Genomic DNA, 22,700 nt, shown 5'->3' with positions numbered 1-22,700 from the left:
TTTTAGTTAGCAACAGTGCTTTTGTTCTCTCCTAGCATCTAGCATTATCACACTTTTATTTGGTAGAGCTATCTGGATACTTGCCTCAGCCCCATTACTGGCCTCTGAGCTTAGAGTGCTACCTGACCCCCAGTCTATATCTACCACACAACGGACCCATGGTTGCTGTCAGCATACACTGGCTGGGTTGAATAAATCATATATAGTATGATAAGATTAAAACAAGTTACTTTGATTCTTCCCATCCCATAATCATGAATTTAAAAGGTACTGGTGGTAACAGCACTAACATTGTTCAGGATTTACCTTTGTTCTGAAAGAACATCTGCAGGAAATAACTGATGTACGAGAGCATGGTCCACAGTCTCCTTCATGGCACAGCTTTTCGCAGGTATGAATGAAATCTTTAATAAAAATGAAAAGAGCTAGGAATGAACACTGCAAGTACTCATTTTCAGACTCCCAAGTTCACTAGCCACACTGGTCTTCTACTTCTATTGCCTACAACTCCAGAAGCAGAGTTGAGGGAAGAAGGATGTAGTCAATGCCTCTTCCCCTATCTTCCCTTCATCTGGCAGGCTGGACCTTTTCCGGCAAAGACAGGGCCCAGAATTAGTCACTGGCATATCCTCTGGAGTGCATGATTCTTTGCCTAAGTCAAAAAATAGATCTTCTGACTTCTTTCTTTAGGCCTCAAGTCTCAAGGTTAGACTTGAACCTCCTTAAAATTGTAGCCATGGACGACTTTACTGAAGTACTCTTGACTCTGAAAATAATCCGGGGATCATAAACAATCAGAAATCATGATCCATAATCTCAATGACTCAAGCTCTGTGACCATGTGGTGATAAGAGACCTACCATTCATTCTGCTAAATACGTTTAGGACAAGTCCTGTTTTGAGGACCACTCAGAGATCAGCCACAAGTCTCTTGGGGCTGCTGTTTAAATGATGTATTTTTTCCATCCTTTTATTTTCAGTCTTATTTTATCTTTAACTCTAGTCTGTTTCCTGAAGATACCACATAGTTGAATCTTGTGTTTTAAAAAATTTGATTGGACAATCTCTGCTTTTTAAGAGTTTAATCCATTCACATTAATGCTATTATTGATACAGCTGGATTATATCTGTCATTTAACTTTTATTTTTCTGTATACCTCATGACTTTGTTAATCTAATCTTCCTTTACTGGTTTGTTTTGCATTAAGTTTCTAATTTAACATTTTTTTCCTTTAATTGTAGTTTTCACTGTATATTATATATATACGTGTGTGTATATATGTATATATACACACACGTATATATATAATATTTATTTTTGAGACAGAGAAACAGAGCATGAGTGGGGGAGGGGCAGAGAGAGGGAGACACAGAATCCCAAGCAGGCTCCAAGCTCTGAGCTGTCAGCATAGAGCCCAACACGGGGCTCAAACCCACCAACCATGAGATCGTGACCTGAGCCGAAGTCAGATGCTTAACTGACTGAGCCACCCAGGTGCCCCTTCACTGCATATTTTTAAATGTTTATTTTATTTTATTTATTAAAAAAAATTTTTTTTAAATTGATGAGATTTACTTTTTAATGTTTATTTATTTTTGAGAGACAGAGGGACAGAGCATGAATGGGGAAGAGCCAGAGAGAGAGGGAGACACAGAATCCAAAGGAGGCTCCAGGCTCTGAGCTGTCAGCACAGAGCCTGATGCAGGGCTCGAACCCACGAACCATGAGATCATGACCTGAGCCAAAGTCAGAGGCTTAACCGACTGAGCCACCCAGGCGCCCCTATTTTTAAAAAATGTTTAATGTTTATTTATTTTTGAGAAAGACAGAGTGTGAGTAGGGGAGGGGCAGAGAGAGAGGGAGACACAGAATCTGAAGCAGGCTCCAGGCTAGCAAAGAGCCAGACGTGGGGCTTGAACTCACAAACCAGTTGAGATCATGACCTGAGCCGAAGTCGGCCACTTAACCAACTGAGCCACCTAGGTGCCCCCGTGTTTATTTCTTTTTTGAGAGTGTGTGTGCATGTGCGTGAACAGGGGAGGGACAGAAAAGGAGGGAGAGAGAGAATCCCAACCAAGGGCTCAATCCCATGAACCATGAGATCATGACCTGAGCTGAAATCAAGAGTCAGAGGCTCAACCAACTGAGACACTCAAGCACCCCATTTCACTATATTTATTTTTGGTTCTTTTCTTTTTTTTTTTTTTTAATTTTTTTTTAACGTTTATTTATTTTTGAGACAGAGAGAGACAGAGCATGAACCGGGGAGGGTCAGAGAGAGAGGGAGACACAGAATCTGAAACAGGCTCCAGGCTCTGAGCTGTCAGCACAGAGCCCGACGCAGGGCTCGAACTCATGAACCGTGAGATCATGACCTGAGCCAAAGTCGGACGCTTAACCGACCAAGCCACCCAGGCGCCCCAATTTTTGGTTATTTTCTTAATGGGTGTTCTAGGACTTACGATATACATCTTTTTTTAAATTTTTTTTTTTTAACGTTTATTTATTTTTGAGACAGAGAGAGACAGGGCATGAACGGGGGAGGGTCAAAGAGAGGGAGACACAGCATCCGAAACAGGCTCCAGGCTCTGAGCTGTCAGCACAGAGCCCGACGTGGGGCTTGAACTCACGGACCGCGAGATCATGACCTGAGCCGAAGTCAGCCGCTTAACCGACTGAGCCACCCAGGCGCCCCACTTACGATATACATCTTACCAGAATCCACTTCAGGTTTATACTAACCTAATTCCAGTGAGATAGAGAAACCTTACTCCTATGTAGCTCTATTCTCTCTTCTCTTTTATGCTATTATTACGTCTACATGTTACAAACCCAACAATATACTATTATGTAATGTTATGCCTATTAAAACAGAAAAGAGCAAGCATACATTCATAGTTTGTTACATTTATCATCTTTACCATTTCTGATTTTCTTCATTTGTTGCTACAGATCTGAGTTACCACTTGGTGTCACTTCCTTACTTCCTTACTTTGATCTCACCCACCTCCTTTGTGCTCTTATTGTCAGATATATATCCACATGTTACAACCCTAATAATACAATTACATATTATCTTATACAACTACTTTTTAAGTCAGCTGCAAAAAGAATATGCTTTTATACTGTCTTTTATAATTATGCAATTACATTTACTCTTTGATTTTTCATATGGATATGAATTTATATCTGGGTTTACTTGCTTTCAGTCTGAAGAACTTACTACTTTAGTATTTATTGTGAAGTAGATCTGCTAGCAATAAATTGTGTGTCCTTCCTTCTTTCCTTCCTTCCTTCTCTTTTTCTTTTTTAAAGCAGGCTTCATGCCCAGCACGGAGCCCAACATGGGTCTTGAACTCACAACTCTGAGATCAAGACCTGAACTGAGATCAAGAGTCAGATACTTAACTGACTAAGCCACCCAGGTGCCCCTTTATTTTCATTTCTGAAAGATAGTTTTGCTGAATAGAAGCTTCTTGGATGGCAGTATATTTTCCCCAGCACTTTTGAACAGGTCATCTCAGTATCTTCTTGTTGTGATGTAGTGCTCTCCATTGTTTCTGATGAGAAGTCTGCTGCTAATCTTATAGGGGTTCCCTTGTATGTAAGGAGTCATATTTCTCTTGCTGCTTTCAAGATTTTCTCCTTATCCTTGGCTTTCGGCTTTTTACTTGTGTCTAGGTGTGGAACATTTTGAATTTGTCCTATTGGGAGTTGAGCTTCTTGGATATACAGATTAAAGGTTTTCAATAAATTTGAAAAGTTTTCAGTTATTCAAATATTTTTCTGCTTTCTACCATTCTGGTATTCCCATTACATATGTTTGTGTGCTTAAAAGTACTCCCATTTCTTTGAAGTGCTGTTCACTTTTCTTCATTCTACTTTCTCTCTGTTGGGCATAAATTGCTCAGCAGTCTGATCCAATGAAATTGGGTAAGGGTAATCTTTGAGGCAAGTCTGTGAAGTCTGTTCTGACCCCAGAGGGGCTCCTCTTAGCTACCTCTTTCCCTGGTTCTTTCTGCTGAACTAGCTGGCTTACAGTTTAGCTAGCTGCCCTTAATCAAGAAGAGCTATTATTTTCTGAAGGGTTTTTAGGCCTGAACTTCTCTACATTATTTCAAATTAAAGTCCTTTCCTTTGGAGAGTACTTTGGAGCTCTCTTTTTTATGGACTACCTTTCTCCCTAGGAAAAGTCTCAGTTACTTACTTTTGGTGGTGAGTGGGACAGTAGCCTCTGGTTTTCTTGGCTTGTATCTTTCAGCATAGAGCCTCTGCTCTACAAATGAGCTGGGGTGAAGATGACTAGGGCCCCAATATTTTAACCTGCTGTGATTGGAGTAAAACTTCTGACTTACGGGTGGGCTGTATGGAAGGGAGCCTGCAACTCTCAGCTGTGTCTACCAGAAACGTAGCCTCTTTTTTTAAGATTTTATTTTTAAGTAATCTCTACACCTAATGTGGGACTTGAACCTACACCCCCAACAAGAACTGCATGCTCTACCAATTGAGCCAGCCAGTGTCCCAGAAATTTAGCCTCTTCAATTTGGAGTTAGAGGGGATGAAAAATGCTGGCAGTGTGCTCCTCCCAGTGAGACTTGGTAACCCCTGACTGGGATCTTAGGGGTAGAGGAAGCCTCATCTTCTTGGCACACCTATCCTGAGTGGAGCTTTTGTTAAGCTGAGCTGGGGGTGGAAGGGAGGGAATGGACTGTGACTTAAACAACACAGACTCTTGCTGTTCTTACTGAGTTTCAGTAGATTTTCTTTAATAAATACTCATTTGAGGTATGCCCATCGGACAATTTCCAGAGACTTTAAATGATTCCTTTTCTCCAGTTTTGCTTGTTTTGCTGGGGAGTGGGTCCATGTAGCTCCTCATATTTCCACTGTGAAAGCAGAACTCTACCTAGTGTCTTGTACTAAAGCGATTTATCTAGGATAGAAATTCCTACTGAGTGAGACACTAAAAGACCTCAGCAAACTTTCTATGGATAAGCTAGATCTGAATAAACTTGAGAGCCACTGTTTTCACATGGGCTTGTCTTTGAGCTTCTCAATCCAACTCAGCCTAATTCCTTACAAATTTTTTATGATTAAAAACCTGATGAGGTACAGTGGTTACCCTCAAATCCCTTGATCTTTTCTTATCCTACCCCTGGGGCTGGTTTATACTGATAATTACTATTCTTCTCTTGCTCAAGTCCCCCTGTATTACCCATTTTGCATTTCGTCTTTCTCTCATTGCCAACATATTTTAGCCCCATGGTAGGATTTCTTGTGGTCATTGTATATAAAATTGTTATAAAACTGACCCATGAGCTTTCTGAAAAGGGAAGACTTTAACCATCCTTCTTGATTTTGAAGTCATTTGATCTTCACTTTACAGAGTTTATCTGAAGAGACATTTTCACAGTTGGCAAAGAGAACCAATAGACAATTGATTTTTCTAATGCAGTTGAAACGTGTATTAAAATATGAGAAAAGATGGGGCGCCTGGGTGGCTCAGTTGGTTAAGCGGCCGACTTCGGCTCAGGTCACGATCTCGCGGTCTGTGAGTTCGAGCCCCGCGTCGGGCTCTGTGCTGACCGCTCAGAGCCTGGAGCCTGTTTCAGATTCTGTGTCTCCCTCTCTCTGACCCTCCCCCGTTCATGCTCTGTCTCTCTCTGTCTCAAAAATAAATAAACGCTAAAAAAAAAAAAAAAAAAAAAATACGAGAAAAGAACATTCCTCCTCTATACACAATTTTAAAGTCAGACTGTAAAAAATACAGTAGGATGTACCTACTGGTTCCTGCTGGTGTTTGGAAGAAATATGAAATCTCTATTTTTGATAAACATGGAAACCAAACCTAAAGATTCTAGCTTTGCTGCAGTTATAGGAACACCTCTCTTAGACAAACTCAGTTGCCTACATCCATTCTTCTAAACACACAGCCTTTGAACACTCACCCAGGATAGAAGGTGCCAAGTCATTGCAAAACTATACCAGCACCTCCCCCAAGGAATGCCCCAGAACGTCTCAGAACTCAGACTATTACTTTATAGCCAATTCAAACAAATTTCTTCTGGTTTCTATATCCAAGTAATCAGAAGCCACACGTCAGAAGAAAGGGAGAGTCACTAATGCTAAAAGCATTGCCAGGAAAATAAACAACCGAAAGCTTTAACAAGTAGATAAACAATTCAAACTGCATACTAGTGTGGGGAAACTGCCTGAGAAACCTCAGCAGGCCCTGAGGGCACCAGTGTACCCAGCAGGATACGACAACTGAGGTTCAGGAAAATGATGACTCTGGGTCAACAAAGGGGAAAAACTTATCTCCAATAAACTCTATTTAAAGAAAGAAGAAAATGTGAATTTTAGAAAACTGTCCATCCAAAGTGATGCTCAAGAGGTGTTACTCCTCAACTATATGGGAAAATTAGCTATAGAAAATATATTTCTTGAGTGACCCAAATGGCTAAAGTTTTATTATACTTAGAATTTTAGTTCTTAAACATCTGACCCAGTTATTTAACATGTTCCTATTACATGAAAATGCCTTTAAACACTCACTGAACCCTGGATTAGTAAAAGGATAGATCGTGTCCATACTAGTGTAGGCTAAGAGAAATCATAACACCCTCATGGGATAGTATCTCACAACTGTCCTGAGTTAGCAATAAAATACCCAAAGCAGAAGGAGAAATCACTTGGGTAAATGTGAGTTTTCACATTTTGAAATTTTTGAGGAGGAAAGAAAAAGTACCCACACAAATTTCATCATTAATATTTTTAAAAGCCTCTGATATTATAACTAAAATTTAACGCTATTCTCCTTATAAAGTCACTGCTGCCAAACACTTCCACTCATATTTTTAAAGACAACTTTATGCCTACTAGTTACCTAAGGAACCACATGGCAGAGGCTTGCCGCACACTTTTCCACATGAAGGGACAGGATCCATGCATGTTTTCCGACCACTACTTCCAAGTTCTAGCAATTGGCTGAGAGGAGTTTGGCCACAAGGGCAACAGCGCACCAGCTGGGGGAGCCGTGGGCATGGCTGGCAGGGCTGAGGGTGGCACACTTGAGAACACGTATGGTTCCCACATTTCAAGTCCCTGTTAGGAAAAACAACAGACTATTACATAATTGTTGCATAAAATACAGCTTTATTCTAACTGAGAAAAACATAAAACCTTACTTGCCACATATCTTTAAACAGCCAAAGTCACCAAATCCATCAGACTTTCCTACATCTGTTCCACATAACACGTCTCGGGAAGTGTTGCCACAGTAGCATACTTGAGGACACAATTTAAAAAACAAAGGTTAGTAACCTGCATGGGTTCTTAAAATTTTCCAAACAATCTATAAGAAAGCACAAAATGCAACTCATTAATGTTGATCAGACCTGATGCAGAAATAAATGTGGCATATATAGCAGCTCTAAGACCCACCTGAGAAGCTTTAGCACAGAAGTAAAAAAGGCCTTGTAAGACTGTTGATATCCCATGGTGCCTCTGCAGCACATCCCCAAAGCAGCATTAAAGTGAAGCAATTCTCTAAATTTAGAGGCTACTATCCGGCCCATGAGGCCATAGCTGAGAGCCATTTACTGTGTGGCTCCCTGGGGTCCTCTGGAGATGTTACAGAAGATGGAAACTAAGCTGGTGATAGTCGTGGAGGAGTTGATGACTAAATCATTCCCATCTTCACTTCAACCCAAGCAGCAGAGATTTAGTACTTTATATACTGGGGCTCACAGAAAATGCTTGGAAAAACTCTCTACTGCTAAAAAGGAATAAAAAAACTGGTACAATATAAAATCTTCAATAATTTGTATTCTATTGTTGAATTTGAAGTAATCATGTTTAAGAATTGATACTGAGTAAGAAGTTCAAACAACTCAAGAGTTTTATTTGCTAGATAAAGAACCCAGCTTAACTTCTATAGATTTCCCAATGGGTTCAAGAAATAATGAGTTCTAATATGCCTACATTGGTAAAAGTAGAGGGTGAACCCAATCACTATAAATTTGTGACAGAACATCAGACTTCAGGCCCTAACTTAATTGCTCCTTTAAATGACTTCCATGGTCAGGAGGTGCTCTTTACAGTCAATCCTGTGTGGTTTTAGAGATGTTTCTTATTAAAAGGCGAAAGATTTATGCGATCTGAAGAGAAACCAGAGTATTAGAGATGTTTCTTATTAATCATCATTAACGTCTTGCAAAATTTAGATCACTTTATTATTTAAGGCCACGAACTTCATACGTAAAAAAGAATATTTTAGTGATAGCCTCCGTCCTATGTCCATGGCTCTTTGTGGTGTTAGCAAAAAGCATTTATTGGGACTTTATAAAAATTGTAAACATTTTGAAATAAAAAATGTTTTTAGATGCATTAATTAAATATGTTAATTAAATACAGCCTACAAACAACAACAACAAAAGAAGTAATGAGTTTCTTTATTTCTTGAGGGCAGGAATAAATATGTTTAAGGAGTTATGCTTCTGATGTATTAAAATGTAACAAAGTCTGATAAGAATTAATTTTCATCAACTTATATAATTTTTCTAAGTGTCATTTTACATTTTCTTTTTTTTTTTCTTTTTTTTAAGATATTTTTATTTATTTTTGAGACAGAGAGAGACAGAGCATGAGCAGGGGAGGGGCAGAGAGAGAGGGAGACACAGAATCCGAAGCAGGCTCCAGGCTCTGAGCTGTCAGCACAGAGCCCAATGCGGGGCTCAAACTCACAGACTGTGAGATCATGACCTGAGCTGAAGTCGGCCGCTCAACCGACTGAGCCACCCAGGCGCTCCTCATTTTACATTTTCAATTTACAATGAAAATTTATCTTGGGGAGCCTGGGTGGCTCAGACGGTTAAGCATCCGACTTCAGGTCATGATCTCGCAGTTCATGAGTTTGAGCCCCTTATTAGGCTCTGTGCTCACAGCTCAGAGCCTAGAGCCTGTTTTAGATTCTGTGTCTCCTTCTCTCTCTGCCCCTCCACTTCTCATGCTCTTTCTCTCTAAAAAATAAATAAACATAAAAAAAAATTTTTTAGGGGCGCCTGGGTGGTTCAGTTGGATGAAAGTCTGACTTCGGCTCAGGTCATGATCTTGCGGTTCGTGAGTTCGAGCCCCGCGTCAGGCTTTGTGCTGACAGCTCAGAGCCTGGATCCTACTTCCAATCTGTGTATCCCCACCCCCCCGCCCCGCCCCTCTCCCGCTCATACTCTCTCTCTCTCTCTCTAAAAAATAAACATTAAAAAAATTTTTTTAATAAATTTTTTTTAATAAAAAAATTTTTTTTAAAAGATAGTGAAAATTGATCTCATTAAAATCAATCTATGCAAAAAAAAAAAAAAAAAAAAAATCAATCTATGCAAATATGCCTGACCCTACATAATAAATGCAGACCAAAAGATTTCAATTTAGAAATCCTGCAGACCTAATGATGCTTTCCTTCTTTCTCAGTACAACTTAGATATCTACTTACACAGAAAAATCAACATTAGAATAAACGTAACATTATAAAAACATCAAATCATAAAATCACGTAGTAAAAATTAAAATAAATATTTCTAACTAAACATGAGACATAATGTTTGTAAAATAAAACACTGTACTGAACAGACCAAAAACTTTCAATGAAAAGAGGGAAAGCCTCAAATCAATGAAGACATAACCAAGACTCTTGATTTTTAAAATCTACTTTCCACCTTCTAGTAAGTACATGTGCAGTTTCATCTCCGGTTCTAAAATTGATTCACTTATCCAATAAAAACTTATTGGATGAATTAATATAGACGTAGGAAACACAACCAGCATTTATGAAATCAATGAATTCATAAACAAACCCTAGTAACTGGGAATTTCTACAAGCGAGCTTTTCTTTCCTAAGTTTCTGCTCAGACAGAACAGAGACTTTTTTTTTTTTTTTTTTTTTTTTGAGGTATGAGCAGACAGCTGTGAACAAAAGAATCAAGGGTCAGAAATAAACCCACACCTATATGGCCAATTCACTTATAAAAAAGGAGGCAAGAATATATAATGAGTAGAAGACAGTCTTTTTAGTAAATGGTGCTAGAAAAATCAAACAGTTACATGCAAAAGAATGACACTGGATCATTTTCTTATATCACACATAAAAATAACCTCAGACTGGATTAAAGACATAAATGAGAGACCTGAAACCATTAAACTCCTAAAAGGAAACACAGGCAGTAATCTCTTGGACACTGCCCTTAGCAACATATTTATGGATAGGTCTCCTCAGGAAAGGGAGATAAAAGCAAAAATAAACTACTGGGGATTACATCAAATAAAAAGCTTTTGCAGGCACCTGGGTGACTCAGTAGGTTAAGCGTCTGACTTCTGCGCAGGTAATAATCTCACAGTCCATGAGTTCAAGCCCCACGTGAGGCTCTGTGCAGACAGCTCAGAGCCTATAGCCTGCTTCAGATACTGTGTCTCCCTCTCTCTCTGCTCCTCCCCTGCTAGTGCTCTCTCTCTCAAAAATAAAATTAAAACAAAAAAAAATAAAAAAAAAAACACAACCTTTTGCACAGCAAAGGAAACCATCAACAAAACAAAAAGGCAACCTAAGGAATAGGAGAAGATATATGCAAATGAGATGCCTAATGAGGAGTTAATATCCAAAATATATAAAGAATTTATACAATTCGGGGCACCTGGGTGGCTCAGTCGGTTAAGCATCTGACTTCGGATCAGGTCATGATCTTGTGGTCCATGAGTTCAAGACCCGTGTCAGGCTCTGTGCTGACAAGTCAGAGCCTGGGGCCTGCTTCAGATTCTGCATCTCCCTCTCTCTCTGCCCCTCCCCTGCTTGTGCTCAGTCTCTCTTGCTCTCAAAAATAAGTAAGCATTAAAAAAAAATTTTTTTAAAGAAATAACAAACATTGATGAGGATGTAGAGAAAGAGGAACCCTTGTGCAATGCAGGTAGAAATAGAAATTGGTGCAACCACTGTGGAAAACAGTATGGAGGTTCCTCAAAAAATTAAAAACATAAATACCATGATCCAGCAATTCCACAACTAAGTATTTACCCAAAGAAAACAAAAACACTAATTCGAGAAGATACATGCACCTTATGCTTGTTGCAGCATTATTTGCAATAGCCAAGATATGGAAACAACCCAAGAATCCATCAATAGATGAATGGATAAAGATGTGGTATATATATATATATATATATATATATATATATATATATATATATATATACAATGGCATATTACTTAGTCATAAAAAAGAATGAGACATTGCCATTTACAACTATATAGATGGACCTCTCTAGGGTATTATGCTAAGTGAAATAAGTCTAACAGAGAAGGACAAATACCATATGATTTCACTTATATGTGAATCTAAAGAACAAAAGAATAAGCAAGCAAACAAAGAAACCTCAAGACTCTTAAATACAGAGAACAAACTGACAGTTGCCACAGGGAGGTGAGTGAGGGATGGATGAAATAGATGAAGGGGATTAAGAGGTACAAACTGCCAGTTACAAGTCAAAGAGATGAAAAGTACAGCACAGAGAATACAGTCAATAATACTATAATAACATTATATGGTGACAGTGACTGCACTTATTGTGGAGAACACTGAGTCAAATGAGTATGTTGAAACTAATGAGTATGTGAAACTAATATGACACTGTATGTTAATTATAATTCAATTAAAACCACAAAAGAATCAAAGGTCAGAAAACTGTGACAATAAAAACAAAATGGAGGGGTGCCTGGGTGGCTCAGTCAGTTAGCATCCAACTTTGGCTCAGGTCATGATCTCACTGCTCGTGAGTTCGAGCCCCACATTGCGCTCTGTGCTAACCGCTTGGAGCCTGGAGCCTGCTTCAGATTCTGTCTCTGTCTCTCTGCACCTCCCCTGCTCGCTCTGTGTCTCTGTCTCTCTCTCTCAAATATAAAATAAAAACCAAAAAAATTAAAAACCAAAAAAGCCAAAATGGAGCCCCTGATCAATTAGGGAATAATCGGAGTACAATACTAAAAAGCCCCACTATGCTTAGGCACAAGAGACAGCAATATGAGCTGGTGACAGAAGACTTGGATGGAGTCACCGCTGGCTGAAGAATATGGAACCAGAGGAGTCTGGAAGGTCTCTGCTGCCAGCTTTAGCCTATTCAGCATTTTTATCAACACATGAATGAACCCCCAGAAGGAATGCTTATTAAATCTCTAGATAAGGCTGAAAGGGATCCTAGGAGAATTACAAATAGAGAAGAGAAACAAACTGTACTCATGGCCATAACAGTCCCCTAGATATTTACTGTGGACAAACAAAAAGCCTTCCACTGGGTTTGAAAAATCAACTACACAGCAACACAAAGGCAGAGACGGGAATCCATACAAATTTGTACAAAAAAGATCTGGTTGAATTAGGTGAGTAAAAGCACAATATGAATTAAGAACTATAAATGGTCCACATCAAAGGGACTCTCACACCACAATCTATATTGTTAAGACCAAACTGCCAGCATATACTTAACTCCTGCCTTATCTCAAAATGGATTTGAGGCAACATGTAAGAATATATGAAATATAACAAAAGAACATAAAATTAAAGATGTGAAAAGTGGAACAATGGTAAAGACATAGAAAAAAATCATAGCTTAAAAAGAAATACACTATAAAGACAAACATTAGGTCAATCATACGAGGCTTCTAAGATAAAAAGATCAATAGTCTTTGAGGAAAAACAACCAGTCTTGGAACTAAAGCCAGACAGGAATTTCTCCCAGGAGGACCCATAAAGAGAAATTGAGTATTACATGGCACAGTTCCTTACATGAAATTCTTACAGTACACAACACAAAACATTTCATAGGGCTGTTACTTATTTTAGGTGCCAACACAGATCAACAGCATCACACCAAGGTAAAATTTAATAAAATAAAACTCTATAAGGCATCAATACACTGTAGCCTGGGATCCCTGCAGATCAGGGACTATTGTAAAAAAAGAGGAATCACACAGTATGTGTTTCTTTGTGACTTGTTTCTTTCCCTTAGCGTAGTGTTTGGGAGGTTCATCTACTTCATAGCATGTATTGATACTACATTCTTTTCATGGATGAGTAATAATCCAATGTATGGTCATACCACACTTGTTTATCCATTCCTCAAGTGACAGTCATTTGAATTGCTTCCACATTTTGACTACGATGACTAGTACTGCTATGCACATGCATTTACAAGTTTTTTTGTGGACATATATTTCCATCTCTTTTGGATATGTGCCCAGGAATGGAATTACTGGGTCATATGATAAAATTCTACATTTAACCTTTTAAGAAAATGCCAGACTGTTTTCTAAAGTGGTTATACTATATTACTTATTGTGGTTTTAACTTACATTTCCTTAGTATTTAAAGGTGTTAAGCACCTTTTGTGTGTTTGTTGGCTATTTATAGGTTTTCTTTTACGAAGTATCTGTTCAAGTCTTTTGCTCATTGTTTAAGTTGTTCATCTTTTTTATAGGTACTTTTTTTTTTTTAATTTTTTTTAACTTTTATTTATTTTTGAGACAGAGAGGGACAGAGCATGAATAGGGGATGGGCAGAGAGAGAGAGAAGGAGACACAGAATCTGAAACAGGCTCCAGGCTCTGAGCTGTCAGCACAGAGCCCGATGCGGGGCTTGAACTCACGGACCGTGAGATCATGACCTGAGCCGAAGTCAGACGCTTAACCACTGAGCCACCCAGGCGCCCCACTGTTCATCTTTAATTACTTTGTAAGAGTACTTCAAAATTTCTGGATACAATATGCAATTGATTTATTCATTTTCTTTTTTTTTTTTAATTTTTTTTTTTTTTAACGTTTATTTATTTTTGAGACAGAGAGAGACAGAGCATGAACAGGGGAGGGTCAGAGAGAGGGAGACACAGAATCCGAAACAGGCTCCAGGCTCTGAGCTGTCAGCACAGAGCCCGACGCGGGGCTCGAACTCACGGACTGTGAGATCATGACCTGAGCTGAAGTTGGACGCTTAACCGACGAGCCACCCAGGCGCCCCTGATTTATTCATTTTCTTAATGGTATCTTCTGATGAAGAGAAGCTTTTAATTTTGATAAAGTTCAATGTATCAATTTTTTCTTTTATGGTTAGTATTTTTGTTGTTCTGTCCAAGAAATCTTTACCTAACCCCAAAGTCATGAAAATATTCTCTTATAGTTTATTCTGGAAGATAACTTTATGTTTCTGGGTTTTACATTTAAGTCTGTGATCCATGTAGAATTAATTTTGTGAAAAGAGTAAATTAGGGGTTGAGGTTTGTTTTTTCTTATGTATACATCCAGTTGTTCTAGCAACATCTGTAAAAAGACTTCTTTTCCCATTGAATTAACTTAACATTGTGGTTGAAAATCAACTAACTGTATATATGTGGGTCTGTTTCTGGACTTTAGTCTCTTCCATGCATCTAGTAGTCTACCTTTAACAGCAACAACTCAATGTCATGATTACTGGAACTTTAAATGTCTTAAAATCAGATAGTTTAATCCTTTCAAGTTCATTCTTTTCAAGATTTTTTTGGCCTTTCTAGATCCTTTACAGTTACTTTTTATTTATTTTTTTAATTTCCCAAGTAGTTATTTTTAAACAGCATTTTAAAATCTACTGTTCAAATTCTACAGGACAATGACTTATAGTGGTATTGTGTAACTAAACTAATGAAAACCATCTAAGCATTAATTTATCTCCAATTCTTCCTACCCAAGGTACAACGCTAGAGGCCTTGTCATCAACACAACTATAAATAAGGTTCTAGAAAAGTACACAAGTATTGCTAGTTGGTGTGCCCACCACTTACCCTGGTTCAATATGATCCGACAAGGCTGGCACTGACCCCCATGACATAGCTCAGCACAATGGTGCTGACCACAATTCAAAAGATTCTCACATGGATTGGAACAGTGGACTGAAACAGCCTGACCACAGCGAACTGTGTGCCTGGAAAGAAAACAGATGTAAAGGCAGAATTAGTCAACACTGGACAAGTTCCTGTTGGATAGCTAAACAACAAAGCACAAACTTCCTCCCCAAAACTATGAAACCTTTCTCTTGGCCCCATTTTCCCACTCTAATAAAGACTTCCTCCAGTCTTTATTTCCTCAATCACCCTCCTCTTCTCCACTCTTTCTTTTCTCCTGCTTTGTTTTCCTTATTTCCCACCCTGCCTTTCTCTCTCCCCTATATTCTGACCAGTGAAGTGAAGTTCCTCTCTGTGGATTTCTTCTGAGTTCTCACGAGGTGGGGGAACTCCCCCTCCCAGGCAGGAGGGGAAGAGCCTGGAGCTCCTACAATGTCTTACAGATGGAGGTAGGAAAGTTGCAGGGTGGGTGGGGTAGTTATAATGTACATACTCAGATTGGAAGTACAATGGTATTCTCCTGGGACCCAGTACTCTGGCATTTTATGCAGTTATAATACTTAAGGACATACTGTATGTGACTTTGATTTCAGATGGGAAAATCATTCTGGCTTTGTTCTAATGAGCACCTTAATTTTGCTGACTTATTGGCTAGGGAAGGATATGAGATCAGTGCTTTTAGACAACTGTCTTCAGGTCTCTTGCAGGGTAATGGTTTAGAGCTTGGAGTCTACTCTCCTGCAAGGAGTTTAAGTTATTTATTTTGAGAGAGAAAGAGAGTGAGTGAGAGAGGGGCAGAAAGAGGGAGAGAGAGAATCCCAAGCAGGCTCTGTGCTAACAGCACAGAGGTCGACACAGGGCTCAATCCCATGAACCATGAGATCATGACCTGAGCCAAACCAAGAATCGGACACTTAACCAACTGAGCCACCCTGGCGCCCCAACAAAAAGAGTTGTATTCTGTCCCCTACTTTGTTTTAAAAACTCACTGTTATATACACAAATAATCAGTTTCAGGGCTCAGCATCATGTCTAATAAAACTCCTGGAAGTGAACACTATTATTTCTATTTTATAAGTAAAATGAGGCTTAAGCAACTTGCCCATGTCAATAACCAATTAGTGGCAGAGCCTAGATCTGACCTGGTCTTTCTGACCCAGAGCTCTTGCATGTGACTCTCAGGCCGCATTACTATCCTTTTAAGTTCAGTAAATGCTAAACAAATGAGATTCACTGAAAATTGGCTCAATCCCATTTTGTCTTGTGGTTCAGAAATTATTTCAGGGTCTTACTGGGCCTCAGAGACCTTCCATAACTACCACTGATCCTTGCCCTGATGATGGAGAACTTGTTATTATAATGAAAAGAGGGTGGGCTCTGGGGTCACTTATTCTTTCATTCAACAATATTCACTGAAAACCTCCTAGATGTCAGATATTATGCTAGGTACAGGTAAATGGCCCCTGTGTCCTGAACCTTAACAAGCCTGGGTTCAATCCTGGTTCTTTCATCCACTAGAAAGGTTAAGATAAAAGTCCTTGTCACCTCGGCATTTCACCTGAAATGGGCAATCTCACCATGCATATAACTTCTTAATCACTTATAAGACTGCAAAACAGGATTGGGCCAGCAGAACAAATACTTTTTACAAAAAAGTACTATTTACGCTTACCACTTATTTATATGTACCTACTAATTCTTAATTTAGAAATTCACAGATAAATCATCAATGTAGAAACTGAAGTCTTTAGAGTACAGTTCTAACTTTACCTTGTCCGTCCACATTCACATGTTTTAGTCATAAAGGCAGGGCAGGGTGGGCAAGGTCCTGGATGGCAGAGACTAAAAGAGAAGGGCTTAGATGAATAAATCATACTCATGTATCCAAACCTGAACAAAGCTGCCCCTACTGGGTCTTATTGTGAATGTGGCAACAAATAAACCTACTACAAAATGTTTTAGCCTTTGTCTAAAGTTGATTAAACTATTTAAACAAAGATACCAACAATGTTTTCATATAGAAGGAACTGATGGCATTATCATCTTAGAATATTTAACCAGAAAAATAGAGCCCAAGTCAAAATACTGGTTTTATTTGGGTCTGACAAAGATGACATGTCCATAGATGGTCTTAGCCCACTTAGTGAGATGTGTAGGGATAAAAATAGCTTGCCACTCAGATGAATGGCAGAATGGGCGATGGAATCTCTTAGAAGATCAGAACCTGAGTGAAGCAATAAAGCATAAATCCAGTAGGTCCATGAGAAGTACAGACATTTATATCAGCTAGTATATAATCAGGTGATGGGCTAACAATGGGATCTGTGAAAAGGCGGCTGACATGAGGGAAGGCATGCTAGTAAGTAATACAAAGAGAGAACAAAGGAAAAAGGGATTCATGGAAAGAACTGGAATTAGAGATATGCGATAGGTCAGAATTAGACTTCTGAACAGAATGCTTCTTCTAGGAGTGATGATATAAAGAAACCAAAAAAATTAGAAAATGGAATTTATATATTCAAATAGATACTATTCTCTTCAAAAGAGATACCCTGGTAACTTACACACTAATTTAGAAATACAACCATTTAAAAAATATTTTGGGAACTTCTTTGGAAACGTTTGTGGGGGGCATTCTATGTGATGGCAAATCACAATCCTTTGGGAATTATAGGCCAATTACAACCAAGTTTAATAAATCAAGTCGGTAAAAGAATTTGGTATAAAAAACCAGGTGTGCCTATACAGCGGTCTGGCTGGATTTTTTAATATGACTCCTACACCAGCTCTGATAATTCTTAAATAAGTTTTAAACACTAAAAACAATCCAGGAACAAGTGCCTAATTTTCTAGGGTGACCCATTTCAACAGACAGAAACCACATGAGACTTAAGTTTAAGCATTTCTTTAAAGATGACTATTATCATTCAACAGTTATACTTCACATGATATGCTGCAACCCTGTCAGGTGAAATGATTTTCATGGCTGCACATTTAAATAACTTTAAACTGACAAGATACATTGCTGGTCAGGTGTGGATGACTCCAGGTTATTTCAAATATCCCTCAGACCTAGACTCAATCCCAGGTAGGTGTGTGTGTGTGTGTGTGTGTGTGTGTGTGTGTGTGTTAAAGTTCATTCATTTTTGAGAGAGACAGCAGGGGAGGGATAGAGAGAGAGAGACGGAGACAGAGAATCCCCCAAGCAGGATCCACACAGCCAGTGCAGAGCCTGACTTGGGGCTCGATCCCACAAACCACGAGATCATGACCTAAGCCAAAATCAAGAGTCAAACACCTAACCAAATGAGCCACCCAGGCGCCCCTCAATCCCACGTTTTTATAACCTTTAGAGCAGTGGTTCACAACACTGGCTCTTTATTAGAATCATAGGGAAAGACCCACCCCCCAAAAGACTGATTCAATTGCTACAAGGTAGAGACAGGGCACTGGTGTTTTAAAATGCTCCTTAATGACTCTAATGTGTAAAGAGGGTTGAGAATAACTCCTCCAGAGAATTTTACAATCTATGAAACAACCCAAAATAGAGACACAAAGGGGCCAACTGTGGCTTCTGAGTCCTGATACATATAAATGAGAGAAACTCAATGTTTTCTTTTGAAAGGAAGGTGCTGTCAGGGAATAGGATTTGGCAACCTCTAGGGGCCTGACAGGAGTAACAGGACAGCTGTCAAGAGAAGGATTTCCAAAGCCACAAAAGAGCAAGTTTTAGGGACTCCTTTCCCTTCAGCCATGGTATTGACCACCTGATCTGCATCACTTTTGATGTTTTCTGGTAGTCATGACAGGGCCATTTCTGCTAAAGGCTTCAGAATGATAGTTCATGCAGAGGGTTAACTTATTATTATTGAATTTACTTAAAATGCCAACTGAGGGATGGAATAGTTTAAACAGATGAGTCCCTGGGTTCTGAGGAAGGACCTATGGAAGCAGTAAAAGGAGAGGGGCCTACTACCTGGCAGGTAGCAGGCCAAGCTGCGTAGCCCCATCTGGACAGCTCTCCCACCACAGACAATTCTCCAGCATCACCCCCACATCTTAACCACAATGCCTCTGGCCCAACATTTACCCCTGCTCCAAGTAGCAGAAGTACCAAGATAATAGTTTGATGTCTGTTTTACTCTTAGATTTGGGTAATAAAAGCAAGTTACCATTACTTGACCATTTACCATGTGCCAGACTCTGTACCAAGCCTCTTAGATGCATTGAATTAATATTCATAAACATCTATAAGTGTTGTTGCTCATATCATTACTATTTTACAGATGCAGAAAATGAAGCTTAAAGAAGTAACTTATCCAAGGTCATACAACTGTTGAGTGACTTGAACCCAGGAATTAAAAATTTGTCTTAAGTTAAAGCTGTAGAATTTTGTCATTTGTAACTGATCAACTGTTAGTATTAGGTATTCCTCTTATTATTTACTTATTAAAAACATTTTTTAAAATATTTATTTATTTTGAAAGAGAGAAAGAGAGCACACATGAGGGTGGGAGGGGCAGAGAGAGAGGGAGAAGGAGAGAATCCCAAGCAGGCTCTGGGCTGTCAGCAGAGGCTGACATGGGGCTCTATCTCACAAACTGTGAGACCATGACCCAAGCCGAAATCAAGAGTTGGATGCTTAACCAACTGAGCCACCCAGGCACTCCTATTCGTCTTATTACTAAGAAGCTGACTGGATATATTGTCAAGTTGGCTACTTATTATACAGAAGGGATTCACATCCTAAAAACACTGTGCAACAGGACTCTACAGACAGAAGTTTGTCCTATATACTCTTCTGGACCTGGATATCATGGGGGAATATTTCTTCTTAGAAGCCAGCAGTATAATGTAGTGGTAGGAGCACTGGCTTTGGAAATCCCAGCTCCACCATGTCTTAGCACTATGACCTTGGACAAGATGCTTGGCCTTGCTGAGCCTCATCAGTAAAATGGAGATGATAAATATCTATACATCACTGGATTGTTATAAGGATTTGATGAGTTAACTCTTGCAGAGTGCCTGGCACAGTGTAAGTGCTTAGCAAATGGTACCATATTGCCCTTCACCCCACCCTGTTACATGGTAACCACCAGATACATAGAGTCAGAGCCACAAGCAAAGTGTATCTACCCCCAGAGGTCTCGTGTTCCAACTTACAGGTTACAGGAATGTGGACAGTCCTGGCCGGGCTGTTTCTTTCTACAAACCTCACCACAACTATGTGGAATTTCATTTCTGCTCCATTCCGGATTCTTTACCTTGCCTAAAACATATCAGATCAGAGAGTCAATGGTATAAACTTCAACTGCATCCTAGAGTTTAATGAAACAGTACAATATAGCTAGACAGCATGAAACTTCAGTATGGTTTCCATTAGTCTGACAAACACATGATCCCACATCCTAAAATTTAAAAAATGACTATAATGCTAATCATCAAAACCTTCACTAAGTATGATAAATCCTAAAAGATTTAGGAAAAGAGAAATAAAAAAGAGAAAAGAGAAATAAAAAGTCACTTTTACTTATGAAAATGCCACTTTGACTAATGGACACATTTAATCTAAAATTAAAAAAACACTACAAGATCTATTTTTTGTAAATGGGCCCTTGAATGTATATGGGAATATCTGTTGTAAGGATCAGAAAGAAGAAATAAGGGATGAGAACAATGGGGTGGCAGATGGGGAAGGAGCAGGAAGAGATAGAAAGGACATAAATTCCCTGTACAGCAGGAAATTGCCAATTCTAAAGCTATGAGGTAGGCACAAAAGGTCAATAATTTATAATTAGTGTCACTTTGCAAATCTTTAGTAAATATCTTTCATGAACTTAGCACAGACGCAGGAAGAGTAAAACTGAGGCACAGGACTCCTCCATGCCCTTGAGGAACTTATCCTTACTTGGGCAATTTACACCCTAAATTGATGGCCTGTTCCCAGTCTTTGGCCTCTGCTTTTCTATCTTGTTTCTTTCAGAAATATTCATGTTGAGAGGTTCAATACACCTAAAGGCCCATGATTCCCAATACTACACTTTCTTCTTTTCTTTCCCCCAAATCTGTATTTTCTGCATTGTCCTAAATCCTCAGTTCCAGCCATCCCTGTCCAACCATCTGCCAAACATCTCTGCTTGGGGTGTCACAGTCACCCAAAACTGTCTACATTTACAACCAAAGTTAGCATCTTCCCTCTTAAACCCCTTTCTGTGTTCCCTATTTCTATCAGTGATATCATCACCATTGGAGTCAAACTCAAAAACTAGAGTCATCCCTGACTCCTCTTTTTCTTTCCATATTCTTTTTTTTTAATGTTTATTTTTGAGAGAGAGAGAGCTGCAGAGTACAAGTGGGGGAGAAGCAGAGAGAGAGGGAGACACAGAATCTGAAGCAGGCTCCAGGCTCTGAGCTGTCAGCACAGAGCCCGACACGGGGCTCAAACTTGTCAGTCATGAGATCATGACCTGAGTCGAAGTCGGACACTTAACCGACTGAGCCACCCAGGAGCCCCCCTTTCCACATTCTACTTAATCTTCTCAATTTCCGTACATAGTGTGCCTCACCTCATCTCCCCTGCTACTTCTACTCTTGCCTCTCTGTTAGCCAGAACCTCACCTTCAGACTATTAGAAAAGCTTCCCTGCCTCTGTACTTTTTTGCTCCAATACAGTGGCCTGGTTTTCCCCTACCATCTTTCAATGGCTCAACCTCTTTTCCCTGACTCTAAATGATGTCTTATTTTTCTTCTTCCTGCCAGGGTTCTGCATTAGACATTTTTTACCCCTTACCCTTTCATCCACTAGGGTCTCTACTACTCTCAAATGCAACTATCATCCCCGAGTCCTGATCTCTCTTTAAATGTATATTTTTTTAATTTTTAAAAAATGTTCATTTATTTTTGAGTGAGAAAGACAGAGTGCAAGCAGGGCAGGGGCAGAGGCAGAGACAGAATCCAAAGCAGGCTCCAGGCTCTGAGCTATCAACACAGAACCCGATGCGGGCCTCGAACTCACACACCATGAGATCATGACCTGAGCCGAAGTCAGCCACTTAACTGACAGCCACCCAGGTGCCCCTTAAATATTCTTAACTCCTTGTTGGACACCTCTCACTGGATGTGTTGTTCACTCCTCCAACTCAACATTTCTAAACTGAACTCACTGTCCCATCAGTCCTGGTTCTCTTGACCTCCCCTTTTCTGTCCTTGGTATCATCATTTCCAAAATGATACTTCAGAGCCACATTTGGGTTCTTCCCTTTCCCATTCCCATTTCCTTTCCTATTGCTGTTAATTCCTGTTTACTTTGAAATCCTCCTTTCTGCCCCACTCTAACACCCACTGTAGACTTATTATTCTTCATCTGGGTTCTTACAAGTCCCCAAAATGTTTAGGCTCCCAAATTCTCTATTCACTCCCACTAGACTAATCTTCATAAAGAATCACATTGATGCCCTTGGTGGCTTCCCACAGCCTGAAAAATGAAATCCTTACATGTAAGCCTGACATCAAGAAGTCAGCCCTGACCTTTCTAGTCATTTCCCACATCTCTGCCTTCACAGATCCTGCTCCATAACCAATGACTCTCCCTTCTGAAAAAAAGTCTTATTTTAAAACTTCTGCTTAAGCTATTCTCTTCAACAAATCTTTTCTCCTACGAAAATTTTACATATTTTCAAGCCCAGTTGAATTCTATCTCCTTTTTAAGGTTTCCCTTAATCATATAGCCCAACATCATAATTCACGCCAAAGATCTCCCACAGCACCTTGGACTTATAGAACATAAAGT

At 39.4% G+C, this 22,700-nt stretch overlaps 1 protein-coding gene across 2 annotated transcripts in view; it reads right to left on the bottom strand.

Moving 5' to 3' along the window:
• Positions 1 to 22,700, bottom strand: part of NFX1 (nuclear transcription factor, X-box binding 1) — a 73,883-nt gene that overhangs the window by 29,238 nt on the left and 21,945 nt on the right. For both annotated transcript variants that reach the window (XM_060609508.3, XM_060609510.3), the window contains exons 5-10: positions 20,075 to 20,180; positions 16,682 to 16,753; positions 14,852 to 14,991; positions 7,189 to 7,288; positions 6,888 to 7,105; positions 307 to 404 (exon numbers count right to left, since the gene is read on the bottom strand). In XM_060609508.3, coding sequence (XP_060465491.1) covers positions 307 to 404; positions 6,888 to 7,105; positions 7,189 to 7,288; positions 14,852 to 14,991; positions 16,682 to 16,753; positions 20,075 to 20,180 — 734 coding nt within the window. The remainder of the gene's footprint in view (positions 1 to 306; positions 405 to 6,887; positions 7,106 to 7,188; positions 7,289 to 14,851; positions 14,992 to 16,681; positions 16,754 to 20,074; positions 20,181 to 22,700) is intronic.

Source organism: Panthera onca, chromosome D4, assembly GCF_046562875.1.
Source record: "Panthera onca isolate mPanOnc1 chromosome D4, mPanOnc1 haplotype 2, whole genome shotgun sequence".
Classification (NCBI taxonomy): Eukaryota; Metazoa; Chordata; class Mammalia; order Carnivora; family Felidae; genus Panthera; species Panthera onca.
The sequence above is the reverse complement of the archived record's forward strand: the minus strand, read 5'-3'. Positions and strand labels throughout refer to the sequence as shown.